At 42.1% G+C, this 21967-nt stretch overlaps 1 protein-coding gene across 5 annotated transcripts in view; it reads right to left on the bottom strand.

Moving 5' to 3' along the window:
* nf1a (neurofibromin 1a) overlaps nucleotides 1–21967 on the bottom strand; it is a 286700-nt gene that overhangs the window by 250040 nt on the left and 14693 nt on the right. For 4 of the 5 annotated variants that reach the window (XM_033632269.2, XM_033632273.2, XM_033632270.2 and 1 more), the window contains exon 3: nucleotides 16065–16148. In XM_033632269.2, the coding sequence (XP_033488160.1) occupies nucleotides 16065–16148 (84 nt within the window). Of the gene's footprint in view, nucleotides 1–14772; nucleotides 14820–16064; nucleotides 16149–21967 lie in introns of those variants that run through there. The other variant, XM_078166840.1, reaches the window with a different exon arrangement.

Raw genomic sequence — 21967 nt, 5'->3', positions numbered from 1 at the left:
TCCTCTCTGCCCTCTACCTGTCATGGAGGAACGTTTTTCCAGAGTACTGATTGATTGTGTTGGCCCTCTGCCAAAAAACAAGAAAGGGAATGAGTATCTCCTGACCATTATGGATGTTTCCACCAGATTTCCAGAGGCCGTGCCATTGAAATCTATTAAGACCAAGGTCATAGTGGAGGCTCTGCTCCATTTCTTTTCTAGGGTAGGTTTACCACTAGAGGTCCAACATGATCGTGGGTCCAACTTCAGTCTTCCAGGAAGTGATGCATGAGCTTGGGGTTAAACAAATCATGTCATCTGCCTATCATCCTCAGTCCCAAGGCGCAATTGAGAGGTACCACCAGACTTTGAAGTCTATGATTAAGACTTATTGTGTTGGTTACTCAAATGACTGGGATGTGGCTATGCCATTTCTATTGTTTGCTATCAGAGACTCTGTGAATGAGACTACAGGTTTTAGCCCCTTCGAGTTGGTTTACGGACATCAAGTGAAAGGATCACTGAAGATGGTGAAAGAACAGCTGTTGCAGTCAGCTTTGCAGACAGAAGTGCCAAGTGAGGTTCTGCAGTATGTGACATCTTTTAAGGACCGGCTGCATACAGCATGTGATTTGGCCAGGAGTAATTTGGAAGCAGCTAAGGGAAAGATGAAGGCTCAGCATGACAGGAAGGCGGTGAAGCGTACCTTTAAGGCAGGAGACCAAGTTTTAGTTCTGTTGCCCATGGGTGGAGACAAGCTGGGGGTGAGTTTCTATGGACCCTATAAGGTGATCAAGAAAGTGGGTGATTGCAATTATGTCATTGAGACACCCGATCGGACTATGTGACTATGTCACATCAATCTCATGAAGCCGTATTTTGCTCGTGATGCTTCGTCTATTGTGTGTGTAACATCTCAGGTTGCTGTGGAAGGGGAGGAGAGTGATGATGATGAGATTGGGTCAGTTGAGCCAGTTACCGCTAGGCTTAAGAACTCCAGCGCCCTGGCCAAACTCAGAGACTCACTGAGTCATCTCACCACTAGGGCTGCCACTAATAGGGTTGTCACGATACTAAAATTTCAAACTCGATATCGATACCCAGGAAAATATTCAATACTCGATACCATTTTCGATACAGCAGCAAAAAATTAAGAGGCATGTCATTTTTTAAATAAAGATCAGAACAGTAACATCAATGATTTTCCTTTATAATTTTTGACCAAAACTGGCTGCTCTGATCCTCCTGCAGCCGTGCTGGACATATTACAGCAACAGAAATGTGTGCATGCATGCACAGCGACGACAACAAGCTGGGTTGCAGCGAGGGCTCTGTGCCTGCCAGACGCTGCCTGCACAGTGCGTGTCCGTTGGACCCGTCGCGCACACCCGACAGGCGCTGAGGTGGTGTGCGCTGTTAGTATCGATACTTTTGTAAATTAGTATTGTATCCAGATACAGCGTTTGAGTATCGATGCTTTTCAGAGTATCAATACTTTTGACAACCCTAGCCACTAACGATTATTTTCATTGTCGACTAATCTGTCGATTATTTCTTTGATTAGTCGACTAATCATTTCATTGAAAAATGTGTTAAAATTATGTCATCTAATGTCTTGTTTCATACTCACACCAAAGGGTTTTAGTTCACTGTCATGGGAGAGTGTGTAAAGATGCCAATATCTGAACGTAAGTAAGTAGTAAGAGTATTTTGGGGTACTTTTATAGTGCTTTTCTATGAAAAATGACTCAAACTGATTAGTCGACTGCTAAAATAGTCACAGATTATTTTAATAGTCGATTAGTCATCGATTAGTCGACTAATTGTGGCAGCCCTACTCACCACAGAGCAAAGAGAGGATGTATTGCATCTTGTGGACCAGTGTAGTCCTCTGTGTAAAGATACCCCTTGCTTGACAAACTTAATAACCCATGACGTTAGGGCTGTCAAAATTGCTCAAAAATGACGTTCGAATATTCCTTCTAAAAATAACTCACAGGTTCGAACCATTCGAATATTTTTTTTTCCGCATTATGTCCACAAGAGGGCAAACTAATACAAGGAAACATACTTGTATATGTATTAATACAAGGAAACATAACTACTTGTAGGTATTTTTATTTCCACATAAACGTCTTTGAAAACATTTACATACCTACACATTAAAACACATAAAACAATTATCTATAACATTACGTTATAAACGACTGCGGACCTCTCGCTCGCCCTCCCCACCCCCCCCCCCGACCCGTCAGGTCACACCGCCCGCGGAAGCACTGCGAATAGCCTCGAAGCACCAGGCCGTGACCGGCTCACGCCCTGCAGTGATCGTTTCGGCGTCTGGTCTATTTTCTGCGCGAGCCACGAGCGAATGTGTCAAGCCGGGTGACGGAGACAACAGCTGGGAGCAGGACCGCTTGTCGACCAGGCTGGAGAAATGCGCGTCTGATGCCAACGCCCACTCGCAAAGAGGACAGCTGTGGTGGTGGGTTTTTTTTTCTCCACAATCGAATATCAATTTTCACATTCGAAGGTCCATTTTTTTTCAAATTCAAATTTAAATTCGAATTTAGAATATTCGTTGACAGCCCTACATGACGTACACGCTGGCGAGGCAACCCCCATTAAACAACATCCATGCAGCACCGTCACTTTCATTTTATCAACTCGCTGCACAGTTCAAATTCCTTCTGGAGTGGTTTATTGATGATGCCAACTCCACCTGGCTTAGCTGTGAATCAGCTTCTTTAGGAAGGATTCCCTTGCAGAATATATTATATATACACCACGTTCCAAATTATTATGCAAATTGTATTTAAGTGTCATAAAGATTAAATTTTTTGTTTTTCAATTAAACTCATGGATGGTATTGTGTCTCAGGGCTCTTTGGATCACTGAAATCAATCTCAGACACCTGTGATAATTAGTTGGCCAGGTGAGCCCAATTAAAGGAAAAACTACTGAAGAAGGATGTTCCACATTATTAAGCAGACCACTATTTTCAAGCAATATGGGAAAAAAAAGGATCTCTCTGCTGCTGAAAAGCGTGAAATAGTTGAATGCCTTGGACAAGGTATGAAAACCTTAGATATTTCACGAAAACCTAAGCGTGATCATCGTACTATTAAGAGATCTGTGGCTGATTCAGAGCACACACGGGTTTGTGCAGATAAAGGCACAATGAGGAAGGTTTCTGCCAGACAAATACATCAGATTAAGAGAGCAGCTGCTAAAATGCCATTACAAAGCAGCAAACAGGTATTTGAAGCTGCTGGTGCCTCTGGAGTCCCGCGAACAACAAGGTGTAGGATCCTCCAGAGGCTTGCAGTTATGCATAAACCTTCTATTCGGCCACCCCTAACCAATGCTCACAAGCAGAAACGGCTGCAGTGGGCCCAGAAATACATGAAGACTAATTTTCAAACAGTCTTGTTCACTGATGAGTGCCGTGCAACCCTGGATGGTCCAGATGGATGGAGTAGTGGATGGTTGGTGGATGGCCACCATGTCCCAACAAGGCTGCGACGTCAGCAAGGAGGTGGCAGAGTCATGTTTTGGGCCGGAATCATGGGGAGAGAGCTGGTCGGCCCCTTTAGGGTCCCTGAAGGTGTGAAAATGACCTCTGCAAAGTATGTGGAGTTTCTGACTGACCACTTTCTTCCATGGTACAAAAAGAAGAACTGTGCTTTCCGAAACAAAATCATCTTCATGCACGACAATGCACCATCTCATGCTGCAAGGAATACCTCTGCATCATTGGCTGCTATGGGCATAAAAGAAGAGAAACTCATGGTGTGGCCCCCATCCTCCCCTGACCTCAACCCTATTGAGAACCTTTGGAGCATCCTCAAGCAAAAGATCTATGAGGGTGGGAGGCAGTTCACATCCAAACTGCAGCTCTGGGAGGCTATTCTGACATCCTGCAAAGAAATTCAAGCAGAAACTCTCCAAAAAACTCACAAGTTCAATGGATGCAAGAATTGTGAAGCTGCTATCAAATAAGGGGTCCTATGTTAAAATGTAACTTGACCTGTTAAGATGTTTTTGATTGAAATAGCTCTTGAAACTCTGTTGTGCATAATAATTTGGGACAGTGCATTTTAAGTTTTTTTTAAGTTTTTGTTCATTGGGAGGTTTGTTCAATAACATTTGAATTAAACTTTAACAGTTGATGACTTGAAAATTATGCTGACTGTCATTTGCATCGACTATTTAGGAAAATCAGAGAAAAATATCATTTGCATAATAATTTGGAACGCAGTGTATATCTCCTGTAGTGTTCACGGTACACCGAAATTCGATACTTTTTTCAATACTTTTACTTTGAAAACGGTACAATTCTAACATCTCTCCACGTTCAATACTAGAGCCAGCCAAATGCAGTTTTTCTGGATGGCCACTGGGTGGCAGCACTAGCCAAGACAAGCGAATGCATCTGTTCATCAACATCTGAGCCCAGTGCATGAATGTAGGCCCACTATGTCGACAACTCCCACTGCTCTTCTTGTGCTGGTGAATAACACAGGCTCCCGAAGCTTGTTGTGGGAGTATTTCGCCTATATAGCAGATGCAGATGGCAATCCAACGGACACCACAAAGCCTGTGCTATAAACCCATCATGGCCAAAGGAGGAAACACGTTGAACCTCGCCAAGCATCTCAGTGACCGGCACCATGACTTGCACACTGAGTACAAGAAACGTCAGGTTCGTAAATAAACCTGGCTAGATTATGACAAGTAACGTTAGCGGCTTTATTTAAAAATATGAGTTCCAAAACGACAAATTATTTAACTGAGTTACACTTGTCTGGGGGTGTCACTGTGGTGCTTTTCAAAACGGTTAGCTGAATAGCATATTAACTGGGGTCAACGATGTCATATAAGACATCAAATGACTCATGTAACTATTTTTAGAATATCTCCGGAACGGAGAATGGTAGCGACTTACTTTGAAAAGCTCCACTGTGGAGTGGAGTGCGCCACTGTAGCTTTCATAAGAGGGATCCGGTGTGTCTATAACCCTTTCAGAACCTTTGTAATCCATCCTCGAACTTCAGTGTATTTTTAGTGAGTGTGTAAAATAAGTCCGTAATTGTACATCCAAAACTGACTGTCTGCTGTGCTTATTTATCCATTTTTCTGCGTTGAAAGAGTTTGTTTTTGTTGATAGCATCCAGTAGCAGCATTGACACAGAAATAAACAGGAAGTGATGTCAAAAGACACACAGACTGCTCAGCCAGTAGAAGCGTTTGGACTTTTTTTTTTTTTTTTTTTTTACAATAAATGTAAATAACTTTTTATGTATTTTAGTGAGCATGTTCATTTTTACCATGATTGCAAAGACTTGGAACAAGAACAGTTTTCAAAAATATGTATAATCATAGTTTGTCGTTTTGGAACAATAGAACAATAGTCTATGCATTCATTGCGCGCACAATGAATGCATAGACTATTGCACAGTGTGCAGGACAATATGAAATAGGCTACAATAATAATGTAATAAGTATAACCATAGCAATTTGCTTTGATATACATTAAATTAAAAAGAAATAATTACAATTTAATTGTAAATATATTTTGTACAATCAGTTATGGTCTCATCATGGTATTGCAACAGCATATAGCCTAGGCCAAATACATGTCTCATCAGGTCCTCTTGTTTTAATAATAGAGGGAACATAAAGCCAGCAAGCAATCAACCACAAGTCAGCTACCATTACTTCCACCATTCAACTGGCCCAAAAGTATCCCAAAGATGGAAAAGATGCCAAACGACTATACAGGGCAGTTGCAGAATACATTTGTCTGGATGAGGTACCTGTGTACTCTGTGGAAAAAAGTGGCTTTAGGAATCTTGTGCATGAGTTGGACAAAAGGTATGACATGCCAGGAAGAAACTACTTCATGCACACAGAAATACCGAAGCTCTACCAAGAGACCAGAAGTATCCTTACCGCACAACTGGCACAGAAACCATTCTATGCATGCACAACAGATCTGTGGACAAGCAGAGCTGTAGACACCTACATGGCTGTCACTGTGCAACAGCAAGCAATCTGTGCAGCCCTGGCGGAGGACCGCAAATATTATCACCTGATGCCCAAAGACACAGACATCACCACCCTAGAAAGAGTGAGGGATGTTCTAGCTCCTCTTAGTGCCTTCACAGATGCTTTGAGTGGAGAAAAAGACCCAACTATCTCTTCTGTCCTACCGGAATGTGTGCGCTGTGAGCTGCCCTTCCCCCTCCAACGCCAGTGATTTAGCATAACTATGCTCTAACCTTTTTTTTGCGTACTGGGTTATTTGGAATGCGGGGAGAGAGAGAAAACATTTCTACACTGAGCCTTTTTAGACTATATGGAGTTTTTCGATGATTTTGTGATTTTTCGTTTTGTAGCTTTATTAACTTAAGCAGCTGTGTAAAATGTCATACAAAAATAAATATAAATTCCAATAGAATAAGCTTGCCTGATTTACTGAAAATAATTATACATTAACGAAAAAAATAATAGCCTAACGAAAATATAAGTCAGTGAAGTGTGTTTGAGATCATCATGCACAAAGATCAGTTTGACGCCTTGAACAAATTTAATTCATTTTCGGACATTAAACATGAGAAGATTATTTCAAATGGACATTCTCATTTCGTAGAGGACTCAGCTTAAGCATTAATGAGTGTTACACGCCAGTAATATGAAGTTATTTATGTGTTTTGTGGTTAATTATACCATGGATTCTTTCGCTCCTCTCATGTAATCCCTGCGTCCTGCATACAGCGGCGCAAGGGACCGATGAGCAGCCTTCGTTTCCTGTCAGATTGCGTGTGACTCGTTCATCCAAACTTGGTCAGGATTTGTAGAGGACATGTACAGTGGTGGAAAAAAGTTTTCGGACACCCTTAAAATTTTACACAATCTCAAATATTATCATGAAATATTTGTGGAAAAATCTTTTTTGTGTTTCAAAAGGTGTGGCTGCATTAGACAGATACAAACAAATACAAATTATATTTTTTTGTTTATTGTTTACAAGAAAAACTAACAAAACTAAATTCTTGACAGTTTCAATATGTCAGTTCTCAACATTGTCGGTATCAAAGTCAACAAATAACAGAGAATGTGTTCAAAACTGAACAAAAAATAAATAAACCATCACATCATCAAATTAATATCCGGGGATTGAGCTGGCCACTCTAAGACCTGGATACTGTGCTCCTGCAGCCAAGTTCTACTGGCCTTGGATGTGTGCCAAGGGGCATTATCTTGTTGAAACATCCAGTTTTTACCTCGACGGAACAGTGCACGCGCAGAAGGGAGCATGTGGGTTTCGAGAATGGTACAATACTTGGTAGAGTTCAATGTGCCATCACAGACAGTGAGATGACCAACACTAGCAGCACTCATGCATCCCCAAACCATGATACTGCCTCCACCATGCTTGACAGTAGGTACTGTACATGCTGGAGATAATGCTTCGCCTGGCCTTCTGCGTACCCTCACATTAGTAGGAGGAAGATAAAGCTGGAAACTGGACTCATCTGACCACAAAATCTTCTTCCAATTCCTGGCTGTCCAGTTCTTGTGTGCCTGGGCCCAACGACGCCAGGCTAACCTCTGTCTCTCATTGATCAGGGGCTTCTTGATAGCCTTGTAGGACCTTAAGCCATGATCTAAAAGTCAGCCACGTACAGTGCGGGTGGAACACTGGACACCAGTTTGGTTTGACCACTGCTGATGAAGCTCCTATGATGTCATTCGGCGGTTTTGCCTGCACATGCGGATCAGGATGCAGTCATTTCTTGCTGAAGAAACCCTTGGACACCCAGATCTTGGTTTGTCTTCCAAGCTGTTGGTTCGTCTGTATTTCTGCAGAGTGTATCCAAATGCTGAAGGACTGCATCTGTACTTCCTGGCTATCTGGCGGCAGCTGTACCCTTCCTGGCTGAGAATCTTTATCTTCAGGCGTGTTTCCTGCGTTAGGTTCCTTGTTTTAGCCATTTTTGCATCTGAAGAACTTTCAAATGTGCTGGCTTTATGTAGACACGAAGCTTGGCAACAAAAATTGTGTCTTTTAATAAAAAGAACGACCTTCATCACTGGTACCAAAATGACCCAATACTCAAAATTTCTTATGTATTTTTATGGAACCAATCAATTTTAAGTTTTTAATGGCTTTTTTAGGATTTATTTAGTGTTTTGGCTATGACTGTACTAAAAGAAATTGCACTTGAAGACCTAAGAGTGATTCTTAATGCAATATTTCACAAATGCATGGGGTGTCCGAAAACTTTTTTCCACCACTGTATATGCTGCTCACTATAAAACGTGGTTACTATAAATAAATGCATCTCTGTGCAGAGAGGGAAATATATGCTGCCTGCGTCTGAGCAGGAGACAACACAGTACAGATGCGCGTCCTGGCTGATGCACGGCTATCTCGCCATGCGGATCATTTTGGATTTATTTTGAGATATCTGATATTGATGCCTCCACCCTCCAATACGGTGGAAGGCATTTCATTTGCGATGCTCACAACATTGGAAACATTTAACAGATTCAAAAGCAACACATCTTTTCAGAAACAGTGACCTAGTGTTATTAGTTTTCCTTGGAAGTGCTTTCAGCTGAAGTCCCTATGACAGAAAATCTTGAGTGAGGTCTGTGGATTATCCAGAGTACCAGGGACACTCTTTCTACAAAAACAAATTGCTGGTGAACTTATTAAATAACATTTTTACCAGCCGTGACACACCGTGATGCCTGGTATTGTTTTCACCTTGTGAGTGAGTGAGTGAGTGTGTGTGTGTGTGTGTGTGTGTGTGTGTGTCATCATGGCAAAGTGTGGTCCACGGCTGCCTTTTACACACAGAACACACATAACCATTATGCCATGTCTTAGTGGGACTGTCCAGTGATTTCAGGCTTTTAAATTCCTACATAGTATAGTAACTAATGCCGAAAACTTTTTTTTTTATGTATGTACAGTACAGGCCAAAAGTTTGGACACACCTTCTCATTCAATGCGTTTTCTTTATTTTCATGACTATTTACATTGTAGATTCTCACTGAAGGCATCAAAACTATGAATGAACACATGTGGAGTTATGTACTTAACAAAAAAAGGTGAAATAACTGAAAACATGTTTTATATTCTAGTTTCTTCAAAATAGCCACCCTTTGCTCTGATTACTGCTTTGCACACTCTTGGCATTCTCTCCATGAGCTTCAAGAGGTAGTCACCTGAAATGGTTTTCCAACAGTCTTGAAGGAGTTCCCAGAGGTGTTTAGCACTTGTTGGCCCCTTTGCCTTCACTCTGCGGTCCAGCTCACCCCAAACCATCTCGATTGGGTTCAGGTCCGGTGACTGTGGAGGCCAGGTCATCTGCCGCAGCACTCCATCACTCTCCTTCTTGGTCAAATAGCCCTTACACAGCCTGGAGGTGTGTTTGGGGTCATTGTCCTGTTGAAAAATAAATGATCGTCCAACTAAACGCAAACTGGATGGGATGGCATGTCGCTGCAGGATGCTGTGGTAGCCATGCTAGTTCAGTGTGCCTTCAATTTTGAATAAATCCCCAACAGTGTCACCAGCAAAACACCCCCACACCATCACACCTCCTCCTCCATGCTTCACAGTGGGAACCAGGCATGTGGAATCCATCCGTTCACCTTTTCCGCGTCTCACAAAGACACGGCGGTTGGAACCAAAGATCTCAAATTTGGACTCATCAGACCAAAGCACAGATTTCCACTGGTCTAATGTCCATTCCTTGTGTTTCTTGGCCCAAACAAATCTCTTCTGCTTGTTGCCTCTCCTTAGCAGTGGTTTGCTAGCAGCTATTTGACCATGAAGGCCTGATTCGCGCAGTCTCCTCTTAACAGTTGTTCTAGAGATGGGTCTGCTGCTAGAACTCTGTGTGGCATTCATCTGGTCTCTGATCTGAGCTGCTGTTAACTTGCGATTTCTGAGGCTGGTGACTTGGATGAACTTATCCTCAGAAGCAGAGGTGACTCTTGGTCTTCCTTTCCTGGGTCGGTCCTCATGTGTGCCAGTTTCGTTGTAGCGCTTGATGGTTTTTGTGACTCCACTTGGGGACACATTTAAAGTTTTTGCAATTTTCCAGACTGACTGACCTTCATTTCTTAAAGTAATGATGGCCACTGGTTTTTCTTTAGTTAGCTGATTGGTTCTTGCCATAATATGAATTTTAACAGTTGTCCAATAGGGCTGTCGGTTGTGTATTAACCTGACTTCTGCACAACACAACTGATGGTCCCAACCCCATTGATAAAGCAAGAAATTCCACTAATTAACCCTGATAAGGCACACCTGTGAAGTGGAAACCATTTCAGGTGACTACCTCTTGAAGCTCATGGAGAGAATGCCAAGAGTGTGCAAAGCAGTAATCAGAGCAAAGGGTGGTGGTGATGTTTTCAGTTATTTCACCTTTTTTTGTTAAGTACATAACTCCACATGTGTTCATTCATAGTTTTGATGCCTTCAGTGAGAATCTACAATGTAAATAGTCATGAAAATAAAGAAAACGCATTGAATGAGAAGGTGTGTCCAAACTTTTGGCCTGTACTATATATATATATATATATATATATATATATATATATATATATATATATATATATATATATATATACACATACATACATACATACATATACAAATTGCACAGGGTCTTCGCAGCGATGGTTTAAACAGTGTTATGCAGCAGACATGACAGTGCTACATTACATCAGATGTTGCTCTTAAAGAGTCTGACAGCTGATGGGATAAATGACATGCGGTAGCGCTCCATCTTGCACTGTGGGTGCAGCAGTCTGCTGCTGAATAAGCTGCTCAGTGCACAGACAGTCTAATGCAGGGGGTGAGAGGTGTTGTCCATGATGGATATCAGCTTGGCTAACATCTTCCTCTCACCCACCTCCCCGATGGTCTCCAGGGGACAGTCCAGGACCGAGCCGGTCCTCCTGACCAGCTTGTTCAGTCTTTTCCTGTCCCTCTCTGTACTTCCACAGCTCCAGCAGACCACTGCATAGAAGATGACAGGTGCTACCACAGTGTCAGAGAAAGTCCTTAGCAGTGTCCTGCATACTCCAAAGGACCTCAGCCTCCTCAGCAGGTGAAGACGACTTTGGCCCTTCTTGTACAGGACGTTGGTGTTCGAGGACCAGTCCAGTTTATTGCTGAGGTGAACACCCAGGTATTTGTACTCCTCCAAGACCTCAATGTCCAAACCCTGGATGTTCACTGGAGTAGTCTGGGGTGCTTTCCTGCGGAAGTCAATCACTAACTCCTTTGTCTTGCTGGCATTGATGTGAAGACGGCTGACCTCACACTAGTTGACAAATTCCGTGATGACCCCCCCTGTACTCCAGATCATTCCCCTCTGACACACGCCCAACAATGGCTGTATCATCAGAGAACTTCTGGAGGTGGCAGCTGTCTGTGTTGTATCTGAAGTCCGATGTGTACAAGGTGAAGAGGAAGGGGGCAAGGGCTGTCCCCTGTAGAGCCCCTGTGCTGCAGACTACCAAATCAGACACGCAGTCACGAAGCCTCACATACTGTGGTCTGCTGGTGAGGTAGTCGATGGTCCAGGCAGCCAGGTGGCAGTCGACTCCAGCTCCTTCCAGCTTCCCCCTGAGCAAAGATGGCTGTATTGAATTGAAACAGCTGAAATCCGTTCAGAGTCTGGAGTGAGTTCGTTCAGCCAGGTGTCCATGAAGCACATCATGCTATACGTCTGTAACTCCCTCTGCAGTCTGGTCAGCGCCGTGAGCTCTTCCATCTTATTAGGGAGAGATCTCACGTTCCCCATAATAACGGACGGTACAGATGGTTTGTACCGCTTTTTCCGCTCCCAACACTTGACTCCAGCTCTGCATCCCCATCTCCTTCTCCTTAACTCACTGGGGATCTCCGGTCTCTCGTTGGGGAGTACACGAGTGTGGCACAGTGCCAACAGCTGATCGCGGATGTAAACAATCGAGCCGTGGCTGAATGGCTCTCCAGAAGTAACTTTAAACAGTCCATAAGTGAATAAAAAGCATAAAACAAATCTCAGCAGTTGCACATCCGTTGTTGAACGCGAACGAGTGAGATTGGCGAATAAAAAAATAACAAAAAACACAGAAAACACACTTGGGGGTGATCACACAGAAATGAGACGCTAGAGATGCGGACGCTTCAAAGACGCTTGAAATGCTGGAAGTGCTTATTCAATGTGCGCTAGCTACTGGCATCTGACGCTCAAAAAGTTGAAAATATTTTCATTTTTCAGCGTCTACGCGCATCTAAAAACGCATGTCTAAAAAGATGCCAGAAAAACGCCTATCTAAAAAGACGCTTGAACGCCGGTCAGACGCACCATATCATAGGAAAACAATGGTTTTACTGGCGTCCCGTTTCTAGCGTTTCATTTCGGTGTGATCGCTCCCTTCAAGGACAGAAAGGGGTCGGAGGTACTGTAACCAGCTGCCACTCGGGCGGCGCCATCTTGAAAAAAATAAATTAAAAAAATAAGGACAGTTTTGTTGCTCTAGAGGATGATGCAAATGATGCTCAGCCTGGCACATCTGAAACCCCCATTTGCGACAGGAGAAGCAGCAGAGGCCTCAAGCCAAAGCAGGTCATCAAAAAAGCCAAAGGCTGATTTGAAGCATCTGTTTCAAGGAGAAAAGAAGTGCAGTGCTGACGCACCACCTCAAGCAAGGCTCTCCACACAAGAGAAGTTACGTGATGAGTTCCTGGTATATAGCAAAATGCCGGAACTGAGTGCAGATGAAGATCCACGATGTCCATGACGTGCCCGACTCACCACAGACTATGTTGACATGTTAGTTTTCCTCTACAAGAACCTTGAACTGGTCAAGAAAAGTGGCAAAAAGCTGTGAATTGTATCATTTTGCCAATACCATTTGCATCATGTAAGCCGAATGGCTGCCCTGCTAAAACAGAACTATCGGGGTTGCACTCTTGTATTTGCAAAAGTAGTACTAGTTGGTGTTATTCTATGGTCCACTTTTTCCTCATTTGCACTGCACTGTTTGCAGACTTTGCACAATCTGTTCATGTTTCAAAAGCAACTACCTTACAGTGCCTCCTTCATGACTGACTGCATTAAGGCCTACTTTTTTTAGTTGTGTGTGTGTGTGTGTGTGTGTGTGTGTGTGTGTGTGTGTATGTGTTCCAATCATGTTCCATGCATCTTCCAATCATGCAATCTATGTTCCAGTTGATGTCTTTTTCTGTTCATGTTTTTTTTTAACTGCCTGCCATCTTCATTTAGGCCTACTGTTTTAGTTCTGTCCATGTCATGGATACATACTTGGCCAGTCCATCACCTTCACCTTCAGCTTCCTCAGCAAGGCAGTTGTCATCTACTAGGTGTGTTTTGGGTCATTTAATATCAAGTAATATCAATCTGTTGATAGAAATGTGATTTTTTAATGCAAATATTTTAATAAAGTGTTTCTTGTTTAAGTACATGGGATCTTAGGATTTTTTTTTTACCGTGGTATCGACTTTGGTATCGAGAATCGTGTAATTTTACTGGTATCGGCACCGACTACTGAATTTTTGGTATCGTGACATCCCTAGTCGTGTGTGTTAAAAGATAAAAGTACAGGCAACATCTGACTTTATCAATACTACGGTCTTTAACCCCAGGGCCCCAATACTAATCCCTAATGCAGTTAGGGCTTTGTTTTTGGAAACAGTACCCGAAATGGTCCCTTGTCCTGTGGACGAAGGGGTACAACTAGCAGCTGTGTCACGTTGATTAACAGGGTGAAAAAGCTGGCGATCAGAGTTGATACAGTGCCTAACATTAGCTCCTTTAGCATAACTAGCTAGTGCTGCCTCTCCTATGTTAAAAAAGTTGAATGTTTTACTACACACTGTCCACATTCTGCACATCGTGGTCCTGGCTCTTTTCAAGCTATAACCTATACTTGTGCCATGAACACCAGACGTTAATAAATCAGCATTTCCTGGCATTGGGTAAACTTACATCTCATCAAAGGCCAAGGTGCAACTCAAGTCAGAGTTTGACATTACCTCCACAGAAAGCAACATAACGTCAAGTGATATGACTGATCTTTTAAGATTTTTCTCAGATGATCTTAACTGAACCACATGTACTCTATTATAGTATTATACAGGCATGAAAATGGGTCAGGGGTGGTTTTTTTTGGTGGAAAAATGAGCTTCCAAATGCTCATATCTGATTTCTTTTAGATTTACTTAGTGGTGGTCACATGCAGAAGTACAAGATTGCATAAAAACAAAAGTATGAATGTATAGTATCTTTACATGTTCACATATGTTGTATATGTTGTATAAGAGATAATAGATAGATAGATAGATAGATAGATAGATGAAATCCAATAAATAGGTTAGTAAAATAAAATAATTAAAAATGTGACATTAAAGATCCATAAAGACGCATCGGCCAACACACCAACCCACACGTTTATACCTATAATCCTCTATATGTATATGTATGTATATATATCAACTGCATAAGAAAATCAGCAATTATTGTTTAATTCCAGACTATAAAATAAATGCAATAATGAATTGGCCACAAATGGCGATGTGCTTATTATTTAACTTAAAATAAGAGCATATGAATCTATCCTAATGCATCTAATTTTATGCACAATATACTTGTCTGCCCCTTTAGTCAACTTATTCCCACTTAATACTACTACTAAAATGATTTTCCTCTGGCTAAAATGTAATGCATAGTAGGCTATGCCTTCACATTGCACCTGTCATATTTCTGGTCTCATCCTCCTCATCACGACTGGGGTTAGTCTGTCCCTCAGCTTCATTGTCCTTGGGACTGGGAGCACCACCTAACGTTAACTGCATGCATCCACAGGAAAAAAGCAAGCACATATTTTCTTTTAGTACAGGTTTAAATTATAATGACCTTATGCAATACCTAGTAGGCTAGCTGGCCTCTTGAAATGGACACCTAGAAGAAATACGCAATTTGCCAAAGCCAACATTGCTCATTACACACTCACGAACGTTAGCTAACGTTAATACACCTGCTATAATGGCACTGTCGCCTCCAGCTCCATCGTTAGCAACACCAGCAGCCTTGGCCCGTCAACCAACGCCGTGGCCAGACAGGTCCGTTATTTTGGAGCACTTTGCTGCCTCTTCTTGTAAAGATTTAACTTTTTTTATTCAAGTTTTTTCCACGCCACGAAACAAGAGCCTCTTTCGTATTGGAGGAGGCCGCTCTTATCTCCTCCTTGAAGAGACTGAGACCTACATCCCCATCGTTTTTCTGTGACTTCGCTCCACAGACCCCCCCACCCCCCACATGAAACAGTATTTGGACATACCACATAACTGGAAAAGCAGTAGGACCATCAGCTGTATGCTGAAATAGCTTTCTTAACAAATCCCTTTTCTTAAGAATTTAGAAACCTTTTCTGTTTCATAGACACTACCCCAACCCAAAAATACACCAAGGTACTCTAAAAATCAATTTTTGTTGTTAATTAATTTGTTTTTGACTGTATATAAAGATGGACACATGACAGTTCCCAAAAGTGAAGCCAGAAAATCTGGATTGCCCCGTAGTGGCTGGTTGCAGTATGGATCATAAAGCCCGCCTCCTCCATGTTAGCGGATGGGACATGGGCTAAACAAAAACTCACTGTTCACATCAAATAAATTTTTCCCAAAGATGGTTTCTGTCATTTAAGGTAGTTTTTTATCATGCTACTGGATGTTCAAGTGTTCGTTTTTCTGATACGTTTGGTTTTAATTAGTTATTTAATGCTATTAAACAGGGATTTTACAACATGATTGACAACTGTGTGAGCCAATCCGTGGGCTCACATTCAGTAACGCTGCTCACTCAATTGATCCAGCGGGTGCATAGGTGGGAAACTTGATACCGTGCAGACTGGGGCTCCAAAATATGTCACCAGAGCAAGATGACAGCGGCCATATCCGGAATATCTTTGTTTCACGTCTGTACAGCAGGGGTAAATGGAGACATGATGTTCATCTTTATGTACAGTCTATGGGGAAGACTCACCCCAGCCAGGCACTTCTCCAGAGTGTCCAGGATGATGAGCTGGGAGAGGTAGAGGTTCTTCTCAGAAGCTTCTCCAAATATCCGCTGAAGACAGTCACAGTCAGAGAGAGACAGAGTGAGACAAAGACAGAGAGAGAGAGAGACCGAGAGAGAAACAAAAAGAGACAGAGTAAAATAGTGTTTACAGGTAAACATATATCAGACATATGAGATATGGATGTATGTATGTATGTATGTATACATATGTTCACTGTTCAAAAAAAATCAGAGGAAAACTTAAATCACACATCAATTCTGATGAACTAATTATTCAAGTTGAAAATCTTTACTGATGTACATTATATAATTTGTTGAAAAACAAATAACGTAACAATGGTCAGTGGCAAAAAAAAAATCATCAATCCATTAAGATGTGCATTAGGACTGCCGCAATTAGTCGGCTAATCGATGACTAATCGACTATAAAAATAATCAGTGACTATTTTAGTAGTCGACTAATCGGTTTGAGTCATTTTTCATAGAAAAGTACTTTAAAAGTACCCCAAAATACTCTTACTGCAGCTTCTTACGTTCAGATATTGGCAGCTTTACACACTCTCCCGAGACAGTGAACTAAAACCTTTTGGCGTGAATATGAAACAAGACATTAGATGACGTAATTTTGGGGTTTGGGCGAGACAGACCGACATTTTTCAACATTTTAACACATTTTTTGATGAAATGATTAGTCGACTAATCGAAGAAATAATCGACAGAGTAGTCGACAATGAAAATAATCGTTAGTGGCAGCCCTAGTGTGCATGCTCCTAATGAGTCGGTGGATGGTGTCCTGGAGGATCTCCTCCCAGACCTGGATCAGGGCATCAGCGAGCTCCTGGAAAGTCTGTGGCAGTACTTGGTGGCATCGAATGCACTGATACAGAACGTCCCATAGGTGCTCAATTGGATTTAGGTCAGAGGAATGAGAAGGACAGTCAATGGCATCAATGCCTTCGTCATCCAGGAACTGCCTACACACTCTGGCCACATGAGGCCAGGCATTGTCCTGTACCAAGAGGAACCCAGGGCCCATTTCATCCTGGTACCTAACAGCAGTTAGGGTACCATTGGATATGACATGGAGGTCTGTGCATCCCTCCAAGGATAGGCCTCCCCAGACCATCACTCACCCACCGCCAAACCGGTCATGCTGGATGATGTTACAGGCAGCATAGCATTCACCACAGTGTCTCCAAACTCTTTCACACCTGTCATATGTGCTCAGTGTGAACCTGCTCTCATCTGTGAAGAGAACAGGGTACCAATGACGGATCTTCAAATTCTGGTGTTCTCTGGCAGATGCCAAATGAGCTGCATGGTGCTCAGCTGTGAGTACAGGTCCCACTAAAGGACGCTGGGCCCTCATGCCACCCTCATGGAGTCTGTTTCTGACAGTTTGGTCAGAAACATGCACACCAGTAGCCTGCTGGAAGTCATTCTGTAGGGCTCTGGCAGTTCACCTCCTGTTCCTCCTCACACAAAGGAGCAGATACCAGTCCTGCTGCTGGGTTATTGCCCTTCTATGGCCCTGTCCAGTTCTCTTCATGTAACGGGCAGTCTCCTGGTAGCTCCTCCATGCTCTTGAGACTGTGCTGGGAGAGACTGCAAACCTTCATGTGACCACACGTATGGATGTGTCATCCTGGAGGAGCTGGACTACCTGTGCAACCTGATTGGGCTGCAGGTACTGCCTTGTACTACCAGTAGTGACAAGGACACTAGCAGAACACAAAACTAGAAAAAACTAAGTCAGGAAGGATAAGGAGAGAGCAACTGTCTGTGGCCACCACATGCAAAACCATTCCCTTTTTGGGGGTTGTCTTGCTTTTGTCTCACTACTGCACCTGTTGTCACTTTCATTTGCACCAAAGCTGGTGAACCTGACTCACAATCACTTGTGCTTCCTAAATGGACAACTTGATATCCCTGAACTTTAACTGACTTGGGGTTATACTGGGACCATTAAGTGTTGCCTTAATTTTTTGAAAAGTGTATATTAGGAGTTTTACAACACATGTATTTGTATTGAACTGTACAGTACAAGGCTTTCTGTTTGGTATGCATAACAAACCAAACAATAAGTTGAACTATGCTATTATGTGGAAAATAAAATCTACAGCTTAAACTGTGTTTTATATAATGCTCTCAGTGCCACTGTGTTCAACAAGGCAGCCTACAGGACAGAACAGGCGACATGCTGTCTGCCACTCCCACCCAAAAAACCACAATATTGTACTCCAGTGAGACACACTGGGAGGCAGCTATTCTACAATAGCTCCTTGCATTATGGTTAGTAACACCATTACCAGAGCCAGAAATACAAGATCCTCTGATAACCTACAGGTCTCGTGTTTGGAGCCACTTCGGTTTTGCTGTGAACTATGAGAACAACAGTGAGTTAGAGTGGGGGATAAAAATACTACATGATAGTAGATTACATCTGTGGGAATACTTCAAACGCATCAATTCATTCATGCCGTTATGAGGATATGAGGCCCGACTCTGAAGTGGAAAATGCAGGCATCAAGAACATGGTTAATGAAATTGAACCCGATTGAAATATTCCTTCACGAGCCCATTTCAGCCAAACTGTAATTCCTGCTCTGTATAAAAAAACAAAAGCCCAAATTATAATGCTACCTTTGACACATTTTTTTTTTGGCATTTCAGAAACAGAAATTTCTTTTGATTGTATTTGTTGATAACTACAGCACCACATTTTATATTTTATAAGTAGCTCTTTTGTTTTATATGCTGCTAAGAAGACACCCCCATCCCAACTCAGAGCTCCATTAGCGTTCAAAGTAAAAAAAAAACATCACACCTTATGATGTAAGTTAAAACAAATATCGCGAAAATTTGAAAGGAATTGGCGATTGACCAAACTGGAAGAATCTCGTTTAATCTGGACAGACAGTCTCAAAACTTAAGAGGGGCCTCCGCAATGCCAGAGCAAACTATTACTCAGCATTAATAGAAGAAAACAAGAACAACCCCAGGTTTCTTTTCAGCACTGTAGCCAGGCTGACTGAGAGTCAAAGCTCTATTGAGCCTTGTATTCCTTTAGCCCTTAGCAGTAATGATTTTATGAGCTTTTTTAATGACAAAATTCTAACTATTAGAGGCAAAATTCATGACCTCCTGTCCTCAGATAGTACCTATCTAACCTCAAACACAGCTGTAAGACCTAATATATATTTAGATTGCTTCTCCCCAATTTCTCTTCAAGAATTGACAGCAGTGATTTCTTCATCTAAATCATCAACGTGTCTCTTAGACCCCATCCCAACTAGGCTACTTAAGGAGGTCTTTCCTTTAGTTAACACTCATATATTAGATATGATCAATATATCCTTATTAACAGGCTATGTACCAGTCTTTTAAGGCAGCTGTAATTAAACCTCTACTAAAAAAGCCCACCCTGGATCCAGAGGTGTTAGCCAACTATAGATCAATATCTAATCTTCCCTTTATGTCAAAGATCCTTGAGAAAGTAGTCGCAGACCAGCTGTGTGATTTTCTCCATGATAATAATTTATTTGAGGAATTTCAGTCAGGATTTAGAGTGCATCATAGCACTGAGACAGCACTAGTTAAAAGTACAAATGACCTTCTGATTGCTTCAGACAAAGGACTTGTCTCTGTACTTGTTTTATTAGATCTTAGTGCGGCGTTTGACACAATTGACCATCAAATTCTACTGCAGAGACTGGATCACTTAATTGGCCTAAAAGGTTCTGCACTAAGCTGGTTTAAATCTTATTTATCTGATCGTTTTCAGTTTGTTGACGTTCATAATGAATCATCCTTACGTACCAAAGTTTGTTTTGGAGTTCCGCAAGGTTCTGTGCTCGGACCAATCCTATTTACTCTATATATGCTTCCTTTAGGTAACATCATTAGAAATCACTCTATAAATTTCCATTGTTATGCAGATGATACTCAGTTGTATTTATCGATGAAGCCAGAAGAAAGTAATCAATTAACTAAACTCCATAATTGCCTTTAAGACATAAAAACTTGGATGAGCACCAATTTCCTGATGTTAAATTCAGACAAAACTGAAGTTATTGCTCTTGGCCCCAAACAACTCAGAGACTCTTTATCTGATGACATAGTTTCTCTAGATGGCATTGCTCTGGCCTCTAGCACTACCGTAAGAAACCTCGGAGTAATATTTGATCAAGATTTGTCTTTTAATTCTCATTTAAAACAAACCTCACGGACTGCATTTTTTCATCTGCGTAATATTGCGAAAATTAGGCCTATCCTGACCCGAAAAGATGCAGAAAAATTGGTCCACGCTTTTGTTACCTCTAGGCTGGATTACTGTAACTCTCTATTATCAGGTAGCTCTAGTAAGTCCTTAAAAACTCTCCAGCTAATTCAGAATGCAGCAGCACGTGTACTAACAGGAACTAAAAAACGAGATCATATTTCTCCTGTTTTAGCTTCTCTGCACTGGCTCCCTGTAAAATCCAGAATTGAATTTAAAATTCTACTGTTAACTTATAAAGCTCTAAATGGTCAAGCTCCGTCATATCTTAGTGAGCTCATAGTGCCATATTATCCCACCAGAACACTGTGCTCTGAGAACGCAGGGTTACTCGTGGTCCCTAAAGTCTCCAAAAGTAGATCAGGAGCCAGAGCCTTCAGCTATCAGGCTCCTCTCCTGTGGAATCATCTTCCTGTTATGGTCCGGGAGGCAGACACCGTCTCCACATTTAAGACTAGACTTAAGACTTTCCTCTTTGATAAAGCTTATAGTTAGGGCTGGCTCAGGCTTGCCCTGTACCAGCCCCTAGTTAGGCTGACTTAGGCCTAGTCTGCCGGAGGACACCCCCCCCCCCCTAATAATACACCGGGCATCTTCTCTCCTTCTCTCTCTCTCTCTCTCTCTCTCTCGTATTCTATTACTGCATCTTGCTAACTCGGCCATTCTGGATGTCACTAACTCGGCTTCTTCTCCGGAGCCTTTGTGCTCCACTGTCTCTCAGATTAACTTATATCGCAGCGGTGCCTGGACAGCGTGACGTGTGTGGTTGTGCTGCTGCCGTGGTCCTGCCAGATGCCTCCTGCTGCTGCTGCCATCATTAGTCATTAGTCATACTTCTACTGTTATTATACACATATGACTATTGTCTCACATGTATACTGCCAGATATTAATACATACTTTCAACATATTGTACCACAGTAGCCAGAACTATAACTATAATATTATTACTTTCAATAATGTTGTTGTAACCTACTGTCATTACCTGCATCTCTCTCTCTGTCTCATTGTGTCATGCGGATTACTGTTAATTTAATATGCTGATCTGTTCTGTACGACATCTATTGCACGTCTGTCCGTCCTGGAAGAGGGATCCCTCCTCAGTTGCTCTTCCTGAGGTTTCTACCGTTTTTTTTCCCCCGTTAAAGGGTTTTTTTTTGGGGAGTTTTCCCTTATCCGCTGCGAGGGTCATAAGGACAGAGGGATGTCGTATGCTGTAAAGCCATGTGAGGCAAATTGTGATTTGTGATATTGGGCTTTATAAATAAAATTGATTGATTGATTGATTGATTGATGTTAGTTTTCTGGCATTTATACCTTTTTTTTTTATACTTTTTTGCCATATTGAAAATGTGACACCACTGTGTCATATCAAACCAAAGCGTGAATTTTGGGGTGTAACAGTTCACAGATGTCACGGTTTGGTTTGATCTACCTCAGTTATGTCACAGTTCAGTTTTAAGGTTAGGTCTTTCTCCACTGTTGTTCCAAAGTCTAAACAAAGCTTTATATTCAGCCCTGTCAAACTAGTCACTGTCACTTTGTGCCCAGCTACATTCAGAGCCCTGAGAATACCTGCCTATATAATC

Source organism: Epinephelus lanceolatus, chromosome 4 (genome assembly GCF_041903045.1).
Source record: "Epinephelus lanceolatus isolate andai-2023 chromosome 4, ASM4190304v1, whole genome shotgun sequence".
Classification (NCBI taxonomy): domain Eukaryota; kingdom Metazoa; phylum Chordata; class Actinopteri; order Perciformes; family Serranidae; genus Epinephelus; species Epinephelus lanceolatus.
The sequence above is the reverse complement of the archived record's forward strand: the minus strand, read 5'-3'. Positions and strand labels throughout refer to the sequence as shown.